This window comes from Chinchilla lanigera, unplaced genomic scaffold (assembly GCF_000276665.1).
Source record: "Chinchilla lanigera isolate Chin_1 unplaced genomic scaffold, ChiLan1.0 scaffold00169, whole genome shotgun sequence".
Classification (NCBI taxonomy): Eukaryota; Metazoa; Chordata; class Mammalia; order Rodentia; family Chinchillidae; genus Chinchilla; species Chinchilla lanigera.
The window spans coordinates 655382-673673 of NW_004955570.1; the positions used below are offsets into that span (position 1 = coordinate 655382).

At 42.4% G+C, this 18292-nt stretch overlaps 1 protein-coding gene across 1 annotated transcript in view; it reads left to right on the forward strand.

Annotated features, from left to right (window-relative positions):
* LOC102024394 overlaps positions 1–17691 on the forward strand; it is a 108586-nt gene extending 90895 nt beyond the window's left edge. Inside the window, exon 7 of the mRNA XM_013509383.1 lies at positions 17255–17691. Within this exon, the coding sequence (XP_013364837.1) occupies positions 17255–17691 (437 nt within the window). The remainder of the gene's footprint in view (positions 1–17254) is intronic.
* Positions 17692–18292: the final 601 nt, after the last annotated feature.

Sequence of the window (18292 nt, forward strand, 5' to 3'; positions counted from 1 at the left end):
CTTGAAAATCACTTGCCCCCTCTACTTATGAGCGTATAACTCTAAACATTGTTTTGGAAGTTGGAACAAAATCTCCTTGAATGTCACAGTGTTCTTGTGAGGTCCAGTTGAGGTAATGTATGAAGTGTGGCAAAGGGTGGACACAAGATAGGTGTCATCTCAAATGACCTGTCAAAATTCTCCCATTCTGTCCGCCAGTCATCTCAAACCGTGATTTCTCACCTGTCAGGAAAGACGGCGGATCTTCCCACAATCACATGTTCACAACAATGCCCAAACCCCTTCCCTACACTGGCTCTATAACTGATGCTCCTCCTGCTGTTCAGTCTAATTCTAAGATGGTTAAACAAGGGCTATAAAGTTTAGTCCTTGATACAAAATGGCTCATTTGCAGCTTGGATTTTGGTGCCCATTAAAACTAAAAAGAAACAATAGAAAACACAATACAAACAAATCCATCTGTTAAATCTGCGGATACTACTTACAGTTCAGTTCTCTAACAGCTATGACTGGTTACCAGTAGGACCACTGGCATGAAATATATAGAACTTTGACTTTCAAAAGCATATATCTTTTTAAATTACTTATAAAAGCCCTTGTTTTTCCTCCTCCTTTCTCTCCCCCAAAGGGAAAGCTTGGAGAGGACTGGAGCTATTACTGGAAATTAAGCAGGGCAATGCAATACTTCAGCAAACTTTATGACTGTCTTGCAGCTGTCACCCCCATCTGACACCAGCCTGAGGTTTTCATATGAAGTGTCCAGCACGGTCAGCTGCTTTTATGTGGAAGGAAGATAAAGGCTGGTTTCCCTCTCCACTGCTATGCTTAAGCTTTAAAGCTACTTCCTGCTGGCCACTTTCCTTTACGGTTAACACAAGCACAAAATATTTGTAAGATGGAGCTGCCCTCAGGAGTAACACAAAAAACCCAGGGAACTACCCAGTTTTGGTTTTGCTACACAGTTTTACCTTATGCATGACTGAGGGCTGATTTCTTTTTTTTTTTTTTTTTTTTTTTTCTCCGTTACTGGGAACCAAACTCACGACCTTGCGCTTGCCAGGCAGGCACTTTTGCCACTGAGCTAAATCCCCAGCCCCTGGATTTCCTTTTAGCCATTTTTCCCCTCTTTTTTAAAATATCTATAAAAATTTAAGACCTCTCTTCAGCCACAAGAGGGCTTCAGTAGCTCAGTTCCTAACCTGAGCTGCATTGGCTTCTTCTTCCCGCAGCACTGTTTTCTGTGATTTACTTTCTTGATATTTTCAACAAAATCCATTTTAATGGAAGCGAACACCATGGGTCAAGTTTACCAAACACTGAAACCCCAGTATAACAAGATACTAAGAATGTGGAAGAGTGCCAAGATGCCATGAAAAAGCTTCTGCACAGTAAAGAAACCAATCAGTAAACTGAAGAGACAACCTAAAGAATGGGAAAAATATTGACCAGCTATTCCTCAGAGAGAGGAATAATATCTAGAATATATAAAGAGCTCAAAAAATTATACCACCCAAAATAAAAGACCCAATTAAGAAATGGGTAGGTGAGATGAACAGACACTTCACAGCAGAAGTACAAATGGCCAACAAATATATGAAAAAATGTTCAACATCTCTGGCTGTTAGAGAAATTCAAATTAAGACAACACTAAGATTTTTCTTATACCAGAAAGAATGGCAATCATCAAGAAATGAAAGAATAACAAATACTGGCATGGCTATGATGAAAAAGAACATGCCTACATTGTTGGTGGGCATGCAAACTAATAAAACCATTGTGAAAATCAGTGTGATGATTTCTCCAGAAAAAATTAGAAATTCTACGTGACCCAGCTATTCACCTTTTAGATATCTTCCCCAAAGAGCTAAAGACACCACACTTACAATGATACATGCATAGAAATTTTTTTTTATTTTAAAAATAAAAGGAGGAAAACATTAACAGACAGACAACATTTTACAACATAGCAAAAGAACAGTACAGACAATACGGAGTTACAAACAAAGTGGTAGGGAATTAACAATGGTTGTTGTATTACATATTGATATCTTCAAAGTGGCTTCTCATGAAAACAGATATAGAAATGCAATACTGATCAACCAAAGACTCATTAACAGCACAATTCATAATAGTTAAATTCTGGAAGTAGCTAGTATACCCACCAAAGATAAAGAAAATGTGGCATCTATGTATAATGGAATACTGCACAACTATAAAGAAGGAAAAATTAGAGACATTTGGAGGAAAATGGATGCACTTGGAGAATGTTGAGTGAAATAAATCAGACACACAAGCTTAAATACAGCATAGTGTCTCTCATTTGGGTAAGGCAAAGTAAAAACAAAGAGAATGATAAGAGATCGACAGAAGGAAATGAGAGGATAAATCTTTTACAGACGAGAAGGGGTCCAGGAGACTGAAAGTGAAGGGAGAGGGGGAGGGGAAGAAAAAATAATAAACTCAAGGAATATGAGCATTATATGTCATAAACGTGAGCTAAGAATAACCATAACATCAACAATAAAATGGGGAAAGGGATTTAAAGGCGGAGGGTGAGAAGCTGGTGGGAAGAAAATAGGACTGAAAAAGAAACAAGCTGTGCTGTATATGCATACCCACTCCCCAAGATGAATGTAAATATCATATACTGAAAATATGTACTTTGCCTGAGAAGCTGGTAAAAAAAAAATTCCCATTCTGTGGGTTGTCTCCTTACTCTGTTGATAATTTCTTTTGTTGCGCAAAAGCTTTTCAATTTGATGTGGCTCTGAGTTGTTGATTCTTGGTAACATTTCCTGTGCCATCAGAGTTGTGATCTTAAAGTCTTTGCCTACACATATGTCTTTGAGAGTTTTCCCCATTCTATCTTCCAGTAGATTAAGTGTTTCTGTTTTAATATTTAGATCTTGATTCATCTTTATTTTTGTTTAGTATGTGGGACTAGGTTTAATCTTCAGCATGTGGAAAGCCAGTTTTCCCAGCACCACTTATTAAAAAGGCTATTTTTCTTCTAGTGAAGGTGTTTGGCCCCTGTCAAAGATAAGGCAGCAGAGTGCTTGGAGTTGTTTCTGTATCTTCTCTACAGTTGCACTTGTCTTTCAGGGTGTTTTTGTTGGGGAGGTTGTTTGTTCTGTGTTGCGGGGGAGTGCCAGTACCTTGCTGTTTTGATCATGGTAGCTTTCTAGAAGAACTTCAAATCAGGGATTGTGATGTCACCTGTCTTGCCCTTGTTGCCCAATTATTTTTGCTGTTCTAGGTCTCTTTTGGTTCCCTGTGAATTAAGTATTGTTTTCTCTAATTCTATGGGTATGCTACTACATTAAATCTGTATAACAGTTTTGGAAGTATGGCCGTTTTCACTATATTGGCTCTGGCTATCCAAGAACAGGGGATATTTTTCCATTTGTATGTATCTTCTTTGCTCTTTTCAGAGTACTGTATTTTTCAATGTAAAGGTCTTTGACATCTTTTCAATATATAGATCTTTTACATCCTCTGAAAGATTGATTCCTAAGTATTTCACTTTTCTTGATGCTGTTGTGAAAGCTGTTGCTTCCCCAATTTCTTTCTCACTGAGTTTGCTATTCTTGTATAGGAATGCTATTGATTTTTGAGTGTTGATTTTGATTGTTGAGTTTGATTTTTGAGTGTTGATTTTTGAGTGTTGATTTTGCCTTCTGCTATGCTACTAAATTTGGTTATTAATTCTAGAAGTCTTTTGGTGGGGTTTTGGGGACTTCTATGTAAAGTATCATGTCAACACCAAATAATGATAATTTAACTTCTTCCTTTCCTACCTTTATGTCTTTTATTTCTATACCTTGTCTAATTGCTCAGGCTAGTGTTTTCAAAACTATATTGAACAGGAGATGTGATAGTGGGAATCCTTCTCTTGTTTCTGATTTTAGAGTAATAACTTTTAGGTTTTTGATGGCTTAGTATGATGTTGGCTATTGGTTTGTCATAGATGGTTTTTATCGAATTGAGATAAAGGCCTCCTATTAGAATATTTAGGGTATTTATTACGAACATGTGTTGGGCTTTGTCAAATGTTTTTTCTGCATCTATTGAGATGATCATATGGTTTTTTCTGCTAAGGTGGTATATTACATTTATTGATTTATATATGTTGAACCCTCAAATGAATCCTACTTGATGGTGTATAATCTTTTTGATGACTTGCTGCATGCTGTTTCCCAGTGTCTTATTGAGAATTTTTGCATCTATATTCATTAAAGAATTTATCTGGACTGAGTGTGGTGGCACATACCTGTAATCCCAGCACTTGGGAGGCTGAAGCAGAAGGACCATTGCACAAAGGAGAAACAAATCTCCCCAAGACTATACTGAGGGGATTTCTGCAGGCCCAGTAAGGATACTGGGCACTGGGTGGTGTCTCACACATGTGTCCAGAGTATCAGATAGAACAGGTAGGTACTTAACCCTTGCTGCTCACCCAGGCAAAAGACTAGCCTATTGTGTTAGGCAGAAACTGACTGTGACTCTGGCTATGGTGCATTAACTAATGGCCAACTTAGAATACCCAGCTGAACTGAATCATTTTAGTGCTGGGTGTGGAAGGCCACCTGAGGATTGTTGCCAACAACATTAAAAAAAAGAACTAGAGCGAAAGAGGATGCACTGTTGATTCTCCTGGAGAAGCTTGTTGCACTGGCTTTCCTAATGTGAACTCAGATATTCTCATCAGCAGACGAGCTTGGGTCCTCACTATCCCTGAGGATGGCTGTGATACTTTTCAGAGGAGCTCTGGTCCTTACTTTGAGCATCACTTTCTGGCTCCAGTACAGATCCCTCAGCCTGCTGGCCCAGATCCTTCATCCTGCTGGTGCAAACTTTCTAACTTCCACCACTGACCTTTGGGCCTTTCCAGCACAGATCCTTGGAACAGTCTTGCATGAGACATTGTTGTAGGCTGTAGGTCTTCAGGTGGACTTATGCAGGACATTGCCATGGGATCCAGGTCCTCAGCTGGATTCTCTGGGTCTCTAGTGTGTGGACAGATCTTCCACACTCTTTTGCATTTGACTCTTTGGGGGAATATTATAAAATTATGTGTCCTATATTAAATCCTTTCCTTTGTAAACCCTGACTGCAAAACTGACAGAATGTAGGGTGAAGACTCTGCTGTTCCCAGAGTGGAGGCAGTGTCCCTGGTGCTGAATGGAACTGTCACAGCCCAAGTGTAGCAGGCAGAGATTTATACAAGCTTAGAACACCCCATGTAAACCCAGGGGGCCTGAAGACTGGTGCTAGATGTCAGACAGAGACCCTGAAAGGTCTAGAATTGGAGGAGGCAGTGAGAGCTGGGTGTAGCCCAGAATGCTGAGTACGGACTCACACCAGACCAGTGTTAGCTCCGTGTGATGCATGACCATGCCAGCTGGCGTAGGATACACTACAGCCTCCTGGCGCCCCCAGGTTCCAATACTGAAGACTCCTAACAGTGGTTGTTTGTTCCACTCAGAGTCCAAGAATGAAGGGGCAGGTGGAGAGGGACTAGCTTCTGTCTCTGGTCACTTGCTCCTGGCGTGTGCTGGTGAAAATGCTGCCAGGCCACCACCTCCTCTGTGTTTGGAGAAGGGTCAGTGAGGCAAAGGGCCTGTGTGCCCTAAGTCTCTCCTGCCAGGCTTGGATTTTTCCAGCTATTTGGGAACTTCTCAGCTGTTCCCATGATAGGCACAGGCTGAGGCCCTGTGCGACTATCCTGCAGCACTGCTCCCCCTCTTATACATTCCTGTGCTTATGTTTTGTTTGATCTACAATCTCTTCTTTCAAATTAATCTTTTACCTCAAGGTGTATGACCCTCTTCTTCTTCCAGTTACCTGTGTTTTTAGTTGACCTTCTCTGAGTCTCCAAGACACGGCTCCTCTATTCAGTCATGTTAGTTCTCTTAGTCATGACATGTTAATTTTCAATTACTTCTCCTCCTGGTTCTAAGGAGGTGTGTCTTGGCTGACCACAAGTCTACCAGCCACACTGCTGGTTTTCAGGTAGAAACAGTTTCCAGGGATAGTCAGGTCCATGTGGACATTATCTATGGAACGAACTTTAACTTCACAGACTGTCATTTGGATACTCTCCTTGCAACCCTTCCAGGAATCTTCAGAGGAACTGTAGTAGGTTAATAGATTCCCCACATGAAGGAACCACCACTGATAACTGCTCAGGTAGTTGGTCCATTTGTACAACACTCCCTCCACAGAGCCATGCTGAGACTTCTTGCCAACTGCCACTTGTCCCCAAGGAACATTGGCAGCACAACCCAGAGGCCCACTGCTCACCCTTAGGCCTGAAGTAGGACAACCACAGGATGTGTGGCTGCAGCCAGTGTAGATACACACATGGGTACCAGCTCCAGCATCTACAAGGAGGACTTAGCACCAGAGTGCCTTGGTGTGGCCAAAGCTTTCCAAATGTGAAAAGCAAGGTGTGCAGTAGCCAGTGGGGTTCCAGCACACCTTCAGACACCAAACCACCCAACCAGGGGCCTGCCACCAACTTTAAAGACAAATTTACTCTGATATTATCATTGAATTAAATTATCTCACTGTTAAACTGCAAATAAAAAGCATTTGGACTATACCATGGGTGTCCACTTTGCTATAAACCAACTTAAGTAGATCTTTTGGAGGATAATATATACCTGAAAGTTATCACACAGAAAAACACATATTGACCTAAATCATATACAGCCTTCGTTATTAAACTTTAACCTTATTTGCAAGATTTATGTAAGCCTTGAGCCTAGCAATTTTTACCCTCTAATGTTTAAATGACTTTAGTTACACTTAAATATAAGTATAATTTTTTACAGAAAGCCCTAACAAAGCTAGAAGTCTATAAGAAGAAAAAGATAAAGAACTGTATATGAAAGCAAAAGGCGAAATTATGTAAGTATGTATATACAGGATAGCTAACATAGTTGTACTACTGTCTTCTGTTTCTCTACAGAAAGGAACAGTTAATGATTACTTGTTTGATCAATCTTCTATGTCTCGTTTGTTTTCCTGAGAAACCACTTTGAAGATATCAATAAGTAATACAACAACCATGGTTAATTTCCTGCAACTTTGTCTGTAACTCTGTTTTGTTTGTATTGTTCTTATGCTATTTTGTAAATGGATGTCTGTTAATATGTTTTCCTTCATTTATTAAAAAAAAAATGCATATGAGACCTCTAGTCCTAGTTTATTGAGGAATCTCCACACTGATTTCCACAGTGGTTACACAAGTCTACACTCCCACTATCAGTGGAGAAGGTTTCCTTTTTCCCACAGCCCCGCCAGCAGAAGGAGTTCTTGGTTAATTTCTTGATGACAGCCATTCTTTCTGGAATAAGATGGAATCTCAGTGTTGTTTTAATTTACATCTCTCAAATGACCAATGATGTTGAACATTTTTTCATACACTTATTTTCCATTTGTATTTCTTCATCTGAGAAGTTTGTGGTCATCTCAAATGCCCATTTTTAGATTGGGACTTTGAATATGGGGGGCCTGATTTTCTCAACTCTTTTTTTCAATCTTTTGTCTGAGGGACAGCTGGCTATTCCTTTTCTGGGTAGCTTCCCAGAAGAATTAAAAACATCATACTACAGAAATATATGTGCACCCATGTTTATAGCAATACAATTTGTAATAGCTAAGTCTTGAAAACAACCCAAATACCCATCGACCGAGGTATGGATAAAAACATGTGCTTATTTTATATAATGGAGTACTACTCAACCATAAAGAAGCATAAACTTGAGGCTTTTATAGGTAAATGGATTCAACTTGAGACCATACTCATAAGTGAAACAAATCAGACCCACATGTGTAAACATCACATTGTCCCACTACTGTGAGAAGCTGAATGAGTGAATAAAATCCAAATGTACAATACTATTGTGAATTGGGAAGAAACTGTTAAAAAGAAAAGAGAAACTGATGGGGGAAAGGGAAAAGGAAGGAAAAGAAAAAGGAATATATATATATATACACACACACACATATATACATATACATATACACAAGCTAGTTAAGATGGTTATACAGCTAGTGTCTCTTAGTTCACTAAAAATAAAGATCTGTCTGGACATTATTTCATGCCTATATCTTGTACTCTGAGCAACTGCTATGAAGATACCAATGCACAATGTATCAACTATTGTTACTCTCCTATTAGCCTGATTTGCAACTTGGTTTTATTTCTATTTTTCTTTTTCTTCTCTTTAAAATGAAAAAGTATATGAGCTAGAATTTTTTTTCTTTTAAAGAAAGGCTGCAGGTCCTGTGGTGGATTGATAACTGCTGGTCTACCTATAATCCCCAGCTGAACTGAGTAAGCGTGGTGCTGGGTGTGGGAGGCCCACCTGGGGATTGTTGCCAGCCGCATAAGAGCCAAGACTGGAGAAGGAGAAGGAGGCTGTTGGGAGCTGAGAGAAGCTGTTGGGAGCTGGTAGAAGCTGTAAGGAGCTGTTGGTTGGTTTGGAGGAGCTTGTCATGCTGGCTTTCCTGATGAACTTGGCTGTTTTCATCCTCTGAGGAGCTCGGGGCCTCATTGGCACCGAGAATGGCTTTGGTTCACTTTGGCGGAGCTCTGGTCCTCTCTTTGAGCATCCCTTCCTGGCTCGCGGGGTGGAGGAAGGTGCACTGCTGGTCTCCTAGAGAAGCTTGCTGTGTTGGAATTCGGCCATCTTGATCATCGGAGGAGGAGGGGACCTCACTGTTGCTGAGGATGGCTGTGGTACCTTTTAGGGGAGCTCTAGTTCTTCCGAGCATTGCTTCCTGGTTACAGTGCAGATCCCTCAGCCTGCTAGCACAGATCCTTCATCCTGCTGGCACAGACTTCCTAGATTCCGCCACTGACCTTTGGGCCTTCACAGCGCAGATCCACAAAACAGGCCTGCATGAGACATTGTTATGGGCTCTGGGCCTCCAGCTGGATTCGTGGGAAGCACTGTTATGAGCTCTAGGTCTTCAGTTGGATCCATGCAGGACATTATCATGGGATCCAGGCCCTCAGCTGTATTCTTGGTCTTATGTTGTGTGGACAGATTTCCTGCACTCTCTTGTATATGATTCTTTGGGTGACTATTATAAGTAATCTTATAAAATATCTGTCATGTATTATATTGTTCACCTTGCAAAATATCCCCCAAACCAGCACAGGTATTTTATTAAATTATTAAAACTGGTTGACAGGTGGGGGAACAGACAAGAAAACAAAACAATTACATTAAATCAGACTGCACTCTCAGATGCATTGGCCATGCTGACTTATAATCATCTTTTTTCTTAGTTATAGGTTTATAACTATAGACTGGTCAAAATAGGGTTATCAGTTAACACTTTTTTTTCCTTATATAAGTCATAACCGTGTTTCCTTTAATACTTGGGCTATTTTCCTGTACCTTTTTTCTGCTAATTAACATCACACAAGGGGCTGGGGATTGAGCTCAGTGGCAAAGCACCTGCCTGGCAAGTGCAAGGTCGTGAGTTCGATTCCTGGTACCAGAAGAAAAAAAAAAAAAACAACATCACACATATACAACCAAGGAGAAAAGAAAGAAGAGCTGTAGATTTCCTAGACAGGCTCTTGGTTCATTTTATAAAACTAAATTTGATGTCTTCTCCCTTTATTCCTTAAATTACATTTGGAGAAAAATCAAATTTTAAAGTATTTTATCATAAATGGATCCCAAGTTTAAAAACTAAAAACTAAAAGTGATGTTTTGAGGACAGCCATTCAGTTACCAATAATCATTAAGGTGCTGTTGTAGTCAGGATTTACAAGGGAAAAGATTTAATACAGGACACATAATTTATAAGATTATTTATAATATTCCCCTCAAAGAATCAAATGCAAAGAGTTCAGGAAATCTGTCCACACACTAGAGATCAGCTGAGGCCCTGGATCTCACGGCAATGGATCCCACAGCAATGTCCTACATGAGTCCAGCTGGAGACCTAGAGCCCACAACAATGTCTTACACAAGTCTGTTTCAATGATCTGCACTGGGAAGGCCCAAATGTCAGTGGTGGAATCTTGAAAATCTGCATCAGTGGGATGAAGGACCTGTGCCAGCAGGCTGAGGAATCTGCACTGGGACCAGGAAGCAACACCCAGAGTAAGGACCAGAGCTCCCCTGAAAAGAACCACAGCCATCCTCAGCAACAGTGAGGACCTGAGCTCCTGCAGTGGTGAGAACAGCTGAGTTCATAACAGGAAAGCTAGCAGAACAGGCTTCTCCAGAAGAATCAACAGCACACCATCTTCCCCTCTGGTTCTCCTTTTTATGCTGTTGGCAACAATCCTCAGGTGGTCCCTCCACACCTAGAAACATGAGTTCAGCTGGGTGTTACAAATTAATCATTAGTTAATCCACCACAGATGCCCTACACACAATTGATATCTCCCTTGTGTTCTTTTAGAAAGAGATAGAGAGCCAGGCATGGTAGTACACACCTATAATCCTAGTGCTCAAGAGGCTGAGGCAGTTGGATTGCTATAAGTTCAAGGCTGTCCTGAGCTATACAGTGAACAAGTGAGTTCAAGACCAACCTGCACTACATAATGAGACCCTTTCTCAAAAATCCAGAAAGAGAGAGGAAAAAAAAGAGATCATATTTGGTTCCCATCACCTCACATCAAGGTCACACCGCATGTGTAGCTTGGCCTAAACAATGGTTCTGCTATATGCACAGCCCACCCCAAATCAAGATCAGGCCACATGTGCAGCCCACCCAATGCTGCAGTCATGTTGCATGTGCAGTCTACCCTGTGTCCCAGAGCCAGAACTGTCCAAAATGGCATCTCGGCCCTGTTAGCCAGGGTTAGAATCTCCCATGACTGGCAGCTCTGCCATTTCTCCAGAGCCAAAAATGCCAAGGAGTGCAGTTCTGCTGGTACCCCAAAGTTCTAACACTTCCCAGGAGGTCAGCTCTCTTACTTTGTGTCATTGACTGGTCTAGGCACCCCTTCTACTCATGCAGAAATCTGTGGTCCATGCCCACAACAAGGGCCCTTGTTCCTGGCACATAGCTACTCCGACATCCTTCAACAGATTAAGGAAACAGAAAAAGGGGCTTGAACACAAGAGCTGGGCTTCACTCAAAACTTTTCACTACAGATTATTATATCTGGGGACCTACAACATACACAAGGAAGTCATAGAACATTTAAATATCTGGACATGTCCCTTAGCAACTATAACTCACATACCATTTTAGCTAGGAGGAGAAGCTTGAGGCCAAAATTATCATAATACCAGAACCAAATAAGATAGAAGGAGCAAGTGTGATAGCATTAGAGAAGCAACCCCAAGAGGCTCCAAGGAAACAAGAAAAAAATAACTGTAGGTGGGACTCACCAGGCAGCCCTACAAGCCAGAAAGATCATGGCAGACAACCCTGAAGGGCTGCCTATGGGCCTCTCCTACAAGCAGGAAAATACAGAGGCAGCATGTTTCCCCTTTGCCCTTCCATATGGTGGGACAGACAAGAATCTGTCCCCAGAGCCATGAAAAAACTTCCTGAGATATCCATTGGTTTCCTCTTTACCCTCCAGCTCCCTGCCTCTTTCTGATGACTAATATGAGGAAAAGTTACCATATTTGAGTTTTCTGACACATGAAAGCTTGAGTGGGAGTGAAGCGACAAGAATGGAACTAGGATTTCTTACAGAAAAATGAGGCAAAAAATACAATGTCTTAGGACTAGGTTTCCTATGCCAGTTGCATGAGAAACTTTGTTTTAGACAACAGATGCACCAGTCTTTACATATGTCTCTGTGATGAGAAAAATTTAATTCCATATGACACAGGAATGAGTATATTATCCTGAGAGAATGACACAGCAAGCAAGTCCATCGAGAAAGACACTCATAAGAAAACCGAAAAGGCAGGAACAAACGAAGATTTATTGAAGCCGGCTGATGGACAGTCTCTAATCAGGAGCCAGAAAAGATGTCCATGCTGATCTGGGTCTCACCTCCAGTTTCAGTACATCTTAGATTTCCATAGTAACCATTGCCTCATTTCTGGGAATCTTACGAGAATTTATTACAAAGTTTACACAATTATTACAAAGTTTACTTCTCCCAGAAGGTCAGACAACCGAATTCCAAGTGACCACTGTAGTTTAACTTTTAGCCCACTTCCCAATTTGTCCTATTTGTTCTGTTCCCATTTGATAACTCTGCTCTGAGTTGATAACTAACCAAGGCGACTGGGGTGAACTACAGCTTAAGTGAACTTTTAGTGACTTCTCTTACTATGGAGTTAAAAACAGAAAAATGGAGTCTCTCTTGCCTTGTCAAGAATACTAATGAGGCCAGTACACATCATAAGGGGTATCTCTGGACACCTTTTCCCTTTTCTGGTTAAATGGAACAAGAGCCTTTTGGCTGAGCAGGAGGGACTGACCTGGTTCCTTGCCCACACTTTGTGCTAGATCTCCCCTCATAGTCACCTGGCTAAGCATGTCTGACCTGTTTACAAAGCAACCTGTTCTCCAGGCCTGGAAAACCATCCTCCATCTGCTCTCTTGTCGCTTTCTTCAACCTCAGTTTTCCCATATTCATGTAGGCATAATGACTGGTTTCTCCAGCACTGACACATGTTAGAATTAAATGAGAAAATTAATAGGGAAAGGCTGGGAACTTAGTAAGAATGATGCCTGGGAGATCCTGTTTTGTACTCACCTGGCAACTACTGGATCCTGGCATAAGATGAATCACATTTGTTCAATCTCAGGAGGAATCCCCATGACCAGCCCCTCTGCCAAAATACTTGGTAAAGTTCTCATTTTGTCCTACCAAGATGATAATTGCCTTGTTCATTCTGCTTCTCTGCTCTTGCACAAACCTTCAAGCTGTGGCCAGCACTGGGAACTTTCCTGCCTGATGACCAGGGGTGCAGAGGACTACCAGCAATAAGGCACCAGCTGTTGCTAGAGTCCTAGACCAAAGTATGAGCACATTTCAGGCCCAGTATGGTGGAGGGTTGCTCAGCCTGAGCTGTGAGGTCATTGTCCCTGCCCATCTCTCAGACCCAGAAATTCTGTGATCCTACCAACCCAAGCACTGCCCACCACCATCCTTTGTCCTTGCCACTTCCTCAGTCTGCTCCCTGACCTTGCCCTGATCTGGGCCCAGCACTCATTTGAGGGCTAAGCAAGTTGGCACAAGCTCCTGCACCTAGGCCAGGTAAAGGAGCAGAAAGCTCCACCAGGTTTGGCTCCATGGTTTGCATGTGTGTGTGTCCAACAAACCCATAAGTGGGAACACAAGACCCCAGGTGGTAGTATCAAGAGGTGGGGCTTTTAGGTGGCAGTTAAATCAGTCCTTGTGAGAGGGGCTTGTACTCATCAAAGGCCTCAAAAGAGGAACTATTTAGGCCCTTTTTGTCCTTCCATCTTTCCCACCATGTGAGGACACCTAGACAGTGCCAACTCCGTGGAACAGGACAGACACCAACCTTGATGGGGCCTTATGAGCTTTTCAGTCCCCAGAATTGTGAGAAATAAACCTCTGTCACTTAAAAATGATGCAGTCTGTGATGTTTTGGTAGAGTAGCAGAAACAAACTAAGCCAGCTGTACAGTTCTATTTTGCTGTGAGGACCACTGGGAACAGATAGTCAGGACTGGGAACAGATAGTCAGGACTGCACTTTCTCATGCATAGGAAAGATCAGAGCCTCTTTCCAGGGAAAGTCTGGAACTCGCTAGGCCATCGTTGCCACTCTGGACTGAAAGACTATAACCACCTCCCGGAATGTCTGACTCAGGGGCCAGCGTCATGCACACATACTCTGTGACCTCCTGGCCCTGGGTTTTCCTTGGGTCTGTCTGGATCTATTTCCTTTTCCCTCTTTTCCTATGCAGCATATCTCATAAGAATGGATTCCTCAGACCAGAATTGGGAACATGTCTAAAATCCAAGCACACTGGGGAGCCAGGAGGATTGCAGATGTGAGCCCAGCTGCATAACTTAAGAAGAATATGTATCAAATTTTAAAAAGGATTAAAGATGAAATGTATCTCAATGCAAAGGCTCTGTGTTCACTTCCAAGTATGGAAAAAACTGATACACAGTTTCGTTCATCTAGGCCACACAGACAAATCTATGGTGACACAAAGTGGCTCCCTGGTTGACTGAGGGTGGGAGAGTTAGGAGAAGAGGAGAAAGGATGGATTACAAAGGGTCCTGAGGAATCTTTAGGGAGTGAGGAGTATATGTTCACTGTCTTCATCTGGTTGTGGTTTTCTGGTTTTTATCTATATCAAACTTACCAAACTGTTCCCAAACCACAATGAAGAGAGTGTATCAAATGACTCAGGAGTTTCCAGTAGCCAAAGTTGAAAGAATCTGAGCAATAAAATGGATAGAAAATGAGATAGGATTTGATTATAACCCAAAGTATAAAATAAATATCTATGAGTCCATACTGGTATAAATAAATGATAGAAAAAAATAAGTAAATGGTTGTAAAGTGCATTTGTACAATCCTTTAATTCTATCACTCAAGCTGAGGCAGGAGGATCACTGTGAATTGGAGACCATCTTGGGCTACATGAGGTAATGAGTTCAAAGTCAGCCTGAACAATTGTCTCAAAAGAAAAGGATGAAATAATCTAACTATGGAGTTTACTCGTGGGGCTGTTAGGAGGTGATTTAGGATTAGATAACATCAGCAGGGTGGAGCATTCATAACTGAGCTGTGGTGGATTTTTAAGGGAGACCAGACAGTTGTACACACATACAAATGTGTGCTGGTGTTTTTGTTTGTTTTTTGTTGTGTGATTTTGTTTTTTTGTTTCATGCTGAGGATGATGCCAGGGCCTTATCCATACAAGACAAGTACTCAGATACAGAGGACTCCCATCTCTGCACCCTTAAAATGTGACTTTATTTGGAAAAAATAGAACAAAGGAAGATATTTGCAAGTGTGATTAATTTAAGGATCCTTTCTGTATCATTATTTTTGGTTCATATGCTAGTCTTCATGTTTAAAGTAAGTAATAAATATCTGCATGACTATCATCAAAAGCCAACAGCACAAGTCATTTTTATCCTGTTTGTGTGACTCAGATAACTTTCCTTCCTGAATAGAGAGAGTGACAGCATTCACATTCCTGATTCATAGTATAATGTGTGCTGTGTTCTGTTTTCAAATTTTTCAGAGAAAAATATTGTTTCACAGTTCCCCAATATTTCCCTAGAAAAGAGTGAGATGGAGAAAAGTGTTGTAAAAAGAATTAAGATTTGTTATGTACATATACTAACTCCCCACAATGAATGTTCTCATTATGTATTATACACAAATGTATGAATAAAAATGAAAATTTTAAAAAAGAGGCTTTTTTGTCTTTTTGAGACAAGATTTCATGATGCAGTTCAGGCTGGCCTTAAACTCTCTTTGTAGCCCAGGCTGGCCTCAAACTCCCAGTGATCCTCCTGCCTCAGCCTCCCAAGGGCTGGGACTACAAGTGTGCCACCACCATGCCTGGCCTAAGGCATTTTGTTTTGTCATGTTGTGTTTTGTGACACATTCTCACTGTATAGCCCAGGCTGGCTTCAAATGCATAATTCTCCTCCCTCAGCCTCCTAAGTGCTGAGATCACGGCACCCACCAACCATTCTGGTTTAGAAGAAAGATATTCTGAGAAGGGCAACATGGTGCACAAGTTTAATCATAGCACTGGGGAGACAGAGACAGGAGGATCAACTTGAGTCCAAGGCCAGCCTGGGCAACATAGTGAGTACAAGGGCAGCCTGGAATACATAGCAAAACCCTATCTAAAGAAACAAAAAAGAAGGCAGATACCCTAAACCAATGATTGGCCTTTCCCCTTTTTTCTCTGCCCCTTATCATTCCTTCCTTCTCAAACTCTGTTCATTCTATATTTTGAATAAATTAATGATTCAAAATGGGGAGATTATGCTGGATTATCCACCAGGGTCCTAAATATCATTTCAGGTATCCTTCTGAGAGACAGGAACAGGGAGATTAAACACAGAAGAAAAGGGATGTGAACACAGAGAAAGAAAAGGCATTATTGAACAAAGCTTTATTGGAGGCGGCTTCTCCAACGTGATGGGGTCTCCACCGAAATTTTGGCTCCATACTTACAGCTTCACACACTGCCCTCTCAAGAGTACATTGCCTGGCCTCCCAGGCCTTCTTCTGAAATCTTGATGGAAGCCTTCCTTACCCCACAGTGATTCCATTCTGCATGCACCTAAAACCACCGCCACATGGATGATGCCAAAGTTGGCCACCAGCTGGAGCAGTAACCAGGCTTCCTTCTATCTTGACCTGGACTGTTGAGTACTATGAACCAAATTCTGAGGAACTCATTCTTTAGGCCACTCCCATTCTGAAATATGATTCTCTGGGGCTCTCTTCTCAAAGCAAAGTCTTTCACCCTTGCAATTTTGTGGCTGCATAAGGTGGAACCCTCCTGGCTGTTGTGATATCCTCAGGCCATCTTTCCTATTGTCCTCTTGTGATATCCTCAGGTCATCTTTCCTATTGTCCTCTTCTTTCTCAGCAACCAAGTTCTCCTCTGGTCCATCTTTTTAGTCCACATCTTTACTGAAGCTTCCTTTCTAGCCAAACTCAAAACATTTTAAATCATTTTACTAGGCCATTTGCTCTTGATTCTCAACATAGATCTGGCTAAAAGCCCCCAACAGTAACCATCCCACCACTTCAACATTATACTGCCTTAAAATTTCTTACACAACATAAATTAGTCCCCTGCCTTTAGTCTCAGTCTCAGGAAGTCTCTGAACATGAGCAAAATGCAGACAAATTTTCTGCCACGGGGTAACACACATGCTCTGAAGTCCTAACCAGCTGCATTCTTACCAGCATTTCTGGTCTTGAGAACTCTGAACAGATTCTCCCATCAAGTACAGTTTAAACAATTCTATTCTCTTTAAAATAAAATAAAATAAAATAGAGGAGAGTGAGTCTGTACCCTGCACCTCCTCCACTGCCCTGGGTCCATGGCCCTAGCAGGAGGACAGTGAGTCCACGCTGTGAGTGTCCTCCATTGCCCCAGGTCTGTGACACCAGCAGGAGGAGAGTGAGTCCACACTCTGAGTGTCCTCCATTGCCCCAGGTCCATGGCACCAGCATGAGGAGAGTGAGTCTGCACTCTGCACACCCTCCACTCCCCTGGGTCTGTGGCACCAGTAGGAAGAGAGTGAGTCTGTGCTCTCAGTCCTCTCCATTGCCCCAGGTCTACAGTACCAGCAGGAGGAGAGTGAGTCCATGTTCTGTGTGTCCTCCATTCCCCTGGATCTGAGGCGCCAGTACGAGGAGAGTGAGTCCATGCTCTGCACCCCCTCTGTTGCCCCAGGTCTGCAGCACCAGCAGGAAGAGACTGAGTTTGTGCTCTGCATATCCTCCATTGTCCTGGGTCCATGGTGCGAGCAGGAAGAGAGTGAGTCTGTGCTCTGTGTGTCCTCTGTTGTCCTGGATCCATGGTGCCAGCAGGAAGAGAGTGAATCCATGCTCTGCGTGTCCTCCATTGCCCCAGGTCTGAGGAGCCAGTGGGAGGAAAGTGAGTCTGTGCTCTGTGTGTCCTCCATTACCCTGGGTCCACGGCACCAGTCGGAAGAGAGTGAGTCCATGCTCTGCGTGTCCTCCGTTACCTCAGGTCCATGGCACCAGTAGGAGGAGAGTGAGTCAATGCTTTGTGTGTCCTCCATTGCTCTGGGTCCACGGCACCAGTAGGAAGAGGGTGAGTCTGTGTTCTGTGCCCCCTCCAATACCTCAGGTCCACAGCACCAGTAGGAGGAAAGTGAGTCCGTGTTCTGCATGTCTTCCATTGCCCTGGATCCAGAGCCCCAGTAGGAGGAGAGTGAGTCTGTGCTCTGTGCCTCCTCCATTGTCTGGAGCAGTGGTTCTGGCAGGAAGGGTGAAGGCAGTGCCAGCGGGAATCATATAAGCCTGCACCCTGTGCATTTCCAGTGTTCTGGGTCATCAGTGACAGTGGGAGGAGAGTCTGTCAGCACCAATAGGAGGAGACTCCGGGACTGTGGTGCTGTCACAATGAGACATCTAGAGGAAAAGACACTGCCTAGGAAAGCCTCAACATCGGTGATTAAGGCTATCTAATCTTAGAAAGATAAAAGCACCAACACGGAAAATAAAAGAAAGTAGAAAATAGAAAATGACAAGATGAAGAAGCAAAATGCAAACCCAAACATCTAGCCCACTGAGGACAAGTCCAGAGCACAAAGAGGCAGAGGAAATCAGAAGCCAACAAATGGAA